This window comes from Octopus bimaculoides, chromosome 18, assembly GCF_001194135.2.
Source record: "Octopus bimaculoides isolate UCB-OBI-ISO-001 chromosome 18, ASM119413v2, whole genome shotgun sequence".
In the NCBI taxonomy this organism is placed as follows: Eukaryota; Metazoa; Mollusca; class Cephalopoda; order Octopoda; family Octopodidae; genus Octopus; species Octopus bimaculoides.
This window is the reverse complement of record NC_068998.1, coordinates 45,208,720-45,214,092: the sequence shown is the minus strand read 5'-3', so window position 1 is coordinate 45,214,092 and position 5,373 is coordinate 45,208,720. Positions and strand designations below refer to the sequence as shown.

The window sequence follows — 5,373 nt, the reverse complement described above, 5'->3', positions numbered from 1 at the left end:
ATATATATATATGTATGTGTGTGTGTATATGTTTGTGTGTCTGTGTTTGTCTCCTCAACATCGCTTGACAACCGATGCTGGTGTGTTTACGTCCCCGTAACTTAGCGGTTCGGCAAAGAGGCCGATAGAATAAGTACTAGGCTTACAAAGAATAAGTCCTGGGGTCAATTTGCTCGACTAAAGGCAGTGCTCCAGCATGGCCACAGTCAAATGACTGAAACAAGTAAAAGAGTTTAAAAAAAAGAGTAAAAAAAAAGAGAGTAAAAAAGTACATTATTTACACTATGCCCACGGGTATATGGCGTAGTGGTTAAGAGCACTGGCTACTAACCCCAAGATTCCGAGTTCGATTTGAAGCAGTGACCTGAACAACAACAACAATGATAATAATAATAATAATAACAATATCGAAAAACACCTTAGGAATGAGAACCCAGGTTCGAGATTTCCCCAAGACACCTGACGAAGGCTGGATGGTATATCAACTGAAACATTGTGTTAACAACAAACAAGATGAGGACAATTATCCGTCAAATGTGAATAATGTACATAAGTCCTCATCTCTTAAATATAGAACAGTATAAATTTATAGCTTACAATGTACTGTTTTAGTGGTTTCTTCTAAGGATTGAGTCAAAATAAGTACAAGAAATTTGATTGGTATTTATTTTATTGATTTCTGTTGATTAGCTAAGTCTACCTTGGGAAAAATGGAACATAATTCTTGTGGAATCACAAGTTACTTTTGTTTGATATACTAGCAACAAGCACTTATCAATCAACTTTCTTAGCTCGTGTTCGTTAGAAGCGTTCTTGATTTTGAATGATATCAGGAAAAACGAAGTGTTTACAGACTCGAAAACATTCAAGACAGGATAAGTAAACTTAAAAGAAGTACACTTTCGTTCTGTATATTTCCGTAGTTTCCTTCTCATTTTGTCGAAATTGGCCACAGAATTAAATGGAGAATATGGGTGCACACACGCATAGTTGAATAGAATTATTTATTTTCAGAAATCTAATTTTTAATACTAAAGAGATTGAAGGACGGAAGATATAAAGGAATCAGTCAACCGATATGCAAGCTAACGTTATTGTCTTTCAACATCTCTCTCTCTCTCCGTCTCTTTCCGTTTGTCCCACCTCGCTCCGCTTTCAAGTTGGACAACTTTAGGATCCATGTAGAAATATAGAACGTTTGTATACACTTCGTCTACTTCACAACTGATAGTCAATTTAGAGTTATCCCCCTTGACCTTGGCGAACGCTTAAAATATCTTGTATCTTAATTGTTCATTTGATAAAGAAAATGAATTGTGCCTAGGCACATATTTGCTTATATTTTAATACACAATCTTCTGCAGCGATTTCTTTTTAAAGTTATCGAAGAAAGCTGCCGTGGGGCCTAATTTCACAGCGAAACTAAATACATAAACATGTCTCGTCATATATTTATTTATTGATCATCAACACTGTATTGCTACTCCCGTGATGATAAATATATAAGTTATTGGCATAGCAGCTGTTAACAAAATGGTGTCGATTCCATTGCTAATAGATAGTTCTACTCGTTTGCGACTATTATTATATATAAGTAGTTTAATGAAGGCATAAATCACACGACCATCGTAGAAAACGAGGGACACGATGACTAATGTTATCTTAGTTACATATAAAATGGCACTCCGTCGGTTACGACGATGAGGGTTCCAGTGGCTCCGACAAACAGGGCAGCTTGCTCATGAAATTAGCACGCAAGTGGCTGAGCACTCCACAGACATGTGTACCCTTAACGTAGTTCTCGGGGAGATTCGGTGTGACACAGAATGTGACTAGGTTGGCCCCATACAATTTTGCCAGCTGAGTGGACAGGGAATAAAAGTGTCTTGCTTCAGGACAAAATGTGCTGCTGAGAATCGAACTCATGACCTTATCATGAGCTGAATACCTCAATCACTAAACCCACATGCCTTCCTTTAGTTGTTTATATATAAAGAGGTGCAGGTGTGGCTGTATGGTCAGAAGCTTGCTTCCCAACCACATGATTTCAAGTTCAGTCCCACTGTGTGGTACCTTGGGAAATTGTCTTCTACTTGTGAGTGAATTTGGTATATGGCAAATGAAAGAAACCTGTCATATATATATATATGTATGTTTGTGTATGTGTGTCTGTGTTTGTCCCCTATCATCGTTTGATGACCGATGTTGGTGTGTTTACATCCCCATAACTTAGCAGTCCGGCAAAATATACGATAGAATAAGCACTAGGCTTACAAACAATAAGTCCTGGGGTTGATTTGTTTGAATAAAGTCGATGCTCCAGTATGGCTGCAGTCAAATGAGACTGAAACATGTAGAGAAGTAAAAGAATAAAAAAGAGAGAGAATGGTCATAGCTAGAGCCCCTTTGATCATAAGTCTGCTCCATTGAGGCTGACCCGGAGTTAAGGAGAATTAAACAAAGAGAAAAGAAAAAGAAACAGCAAGTCTGGTCGTTACTCTTAATTAATAAATTAGTTTTATTTGATGCAATAATAATTTTGCCAGCTCACCATTTTAGGTGCAATTGTACTGAACAACCTTTTTCTTATTAAGGTTGTTCTAGGGACGTTCCTGCTAAATTCAGTACCTTTGGGAAGAAATCATGGGAACTGCCTTCTCTATTAACTGAAATTATTGAATCTAACACTGGAAGCTTATGAAATACTTGATAATTAAATTCAAATTACGATAAACGTAAAAAAACAAACGAAGTTTGCTTTTAGAAGCGTTGAGATGTCTTTTAGAAAGTTAAAGAAGTGATTTTAAATTCTCAATCGCAGAATAATGCTAAAAATATAGCCTGAACAGGATAAATTATCCCTATTTTGCAGAGAAAAGTGTAGGTGGCTGTCAAAGCATCGTGACATGTAATCACGGGGATGTGAGTTCGAGTCCACAGCTAGCCACCTACACTTTTCTCTGCAAAATAGGGATAATGTATCTTGTTCAGGCTATATTATTAGCATTATTCTGCGATTGAGAATTTAAAATCACTTCTTTAACTTGATAATTATTCATAAAGCACAAATATCCAGCATCAAACCTTAAAATAGTCTTACATCATATTATCTTGGCCTTCTGTAACATTAATTAGACTAATAATAAAATCTGAAGAGGTAATTTTGAAATAAAATTATTCAAAATTTTCGAATCCATGTTAAACTCGTGGCAAGCCTAATAAAAAACGCTAACAGATCCAAGTGTAGGAAACAACTGTGTACAGGGAAATAACTCTAGGCAATGTTTAATAACAGTTATTGCTCTTCGTTCAATATCTTGCTTATCGTTAAGCAAACAGTGAAATACAGAGCCCACGTTATTCTTATATTTATTACGCTTTCACAGAAAACATCATTATAATAACGAAAAAACGGGGCGAAAAAAAAACAAAACAAAACAAAAAAACAGGAGTCATCAAAATAAAAATGAAGAAATACTATTCCTGGTGTATGTCGACTGAAATTTAATGAGAATTATTTGAGTACTTACAGGAAAATGAAGTAAATATGTAAATACGAGGGGTTGAAAAGTTCCTGGCTCTAAGAATATCAAGAGAGGCCTTGTTGGATGCCCAACCTTACGAGTTCTTTTACAGGGCTTAGAAAAACTGAAGGACTGCAACAGTAAGTGTATGGATTTGAGTAAAGCCATTATTATCTGATCCTCCTGTATTTTCTTTTACTCAAAGCCAGGAACTTTTCAACCCCCACCCGTGCGTACTTTGTATGTGCTCTCTCTCCCAGGTACTTTAAAGACATGTTTTAAATATGAAATTTATTTTTTAATAACGGCAGCAACTTAGCAAAAAACTTTACATTTGTTTCTACAATTTCTGCGTTGGGGAATGAAGAGTAAATACATATCAATATTATAGACAATGCTCACATCAACACACACACGCACACACACACACACACAGACACACACACGCACACACGCACACACACACGCACACACACACAGAGAAACAACTCGCATTCTATCTCTTTCCCACACTTTCTTTTCCTGGTAAATTTCAGTGAAAATGTTTGGCCCTCTACCTAGTTAGAAGGAATAAATATTTAATGCTTATTTTTCATTCGATTGTCTGCATTAGAAACATTCTAACACTGATACAGGTTTCAAAGTCAGGTAACAGAGAATTGCTGATTAATTTTCACATGATACACTATTGATGGTAAGAGACAAGTCTCAGCAATGGACAACTAGTTGGGATGTTTGAGATTCAGGTCGTGTTAACTATGTTGTATTGTAGCCTTTCATAAAGCTCATTCATTATTTAATTCATTTGTGTCTAATTAACCAAGAATTATGTGCCAATATCAATACATAATTCACTGATGATTATGGAATATTTATTTCGTTAATGCCCACAGTGGGCTAAACATAGAGGGGACAAACGATGACAGATAAAAGGATTAAGTCGATTACATCAACCCCAGTGGGCACACACATACACACAAACATTATTTCTCTCTAATAAGCGTAGGGTTCTTTTCATTTTAAAATACAAATATTGTGTGTATAAATATTAATATTGTGTACACTCAAGATTTTATTTAATCGGCCCCGAAAGGATAAAAGCAAAGTCAACCTTGGTGGAATTTGAACTCAGAACATAACGGCAGACGAAATACCTCTGAGCATTTCGCACGGCATGCTAACGATGGTGCCAGCTCGCCACCCAATATTTATGGAATATTAAATATAAAATCGTGAGTGTACACAATATTCATATTTGTACACACAATATTTATATTTTAAAATGAAAAGAACCCTATGTTTATTAGAGAGAAATAATATTTGTGTGTATGTGTGTGCACATGTGCATGCACATGCACACACATAACTATAGATCTTCAAAGCCTGTTGATTAGAGTTCATGCAGCCCACTTCATAGGAAGAAATTTACAATTACTTATGACTTTATGCAGAATATTAGTGAACATGTGTGTGTGTGTGTGTGTGTAATATACCTGATACAACTTGGTCGTAGATAATGCTTTCCCATTCTTTCTAAGAATGGGAAAGCATTAATAATAATAATAATTGTTATTATTAACTGAAATAATAACTGAAATAATAACTGAAATGTCATACATGTTCATGTATGGAGGACTAAAATGATGCCCTGCTATGAAATTTAATAAGATGTGGCTGAGTGCTAAGACTTTTGCTTCTCAACCTATGGGGCTTTGAGTTCAGTTACACTGCATCACACTTTAGGGTAGTTCTTCCACTATAGCCTCGGGCTGACCAAAAGCTTGGGAGTGGATTTGGTAGATGGAAACTGAGAGACGCCCGTCATGTATATGCTTATATATATATATAT

General features: G+C 35.8%; 1 protein-coding gene across 5 annotated transcripts in view; it reads right to left on the bottom strand.

Annotated features, from left to right (window-relative positions):
• The window catches only part of LOC106874003 (Kv channel-interacting protein 4), a 479,441-nt gene that overhangs the window by 267,034 nt on the left and 207,034 nt on the right, over positions 1 to 5,373 (bottom strand). The window contains exon 1 of one of the 5 annotated variants that reach the window (XM_052974217.1): positions 3,531 to 3,707. The exons of the other annotated variants lie outside the window; for them this stretch is intronic. Within the exon in view, the coding sequence (XP_052830177.1) occupies positions 3,531 to 3,692 (162 nt within the window). The 5' untranslated portion in view covers positions 3,693 to 3,707. Of the gene's footprint in view, positions 1 to 3,530; positions 3,708 to 5,373 lie in introns of those variants that run through there. 5 annotated transcript variants of the gene reach the window in all.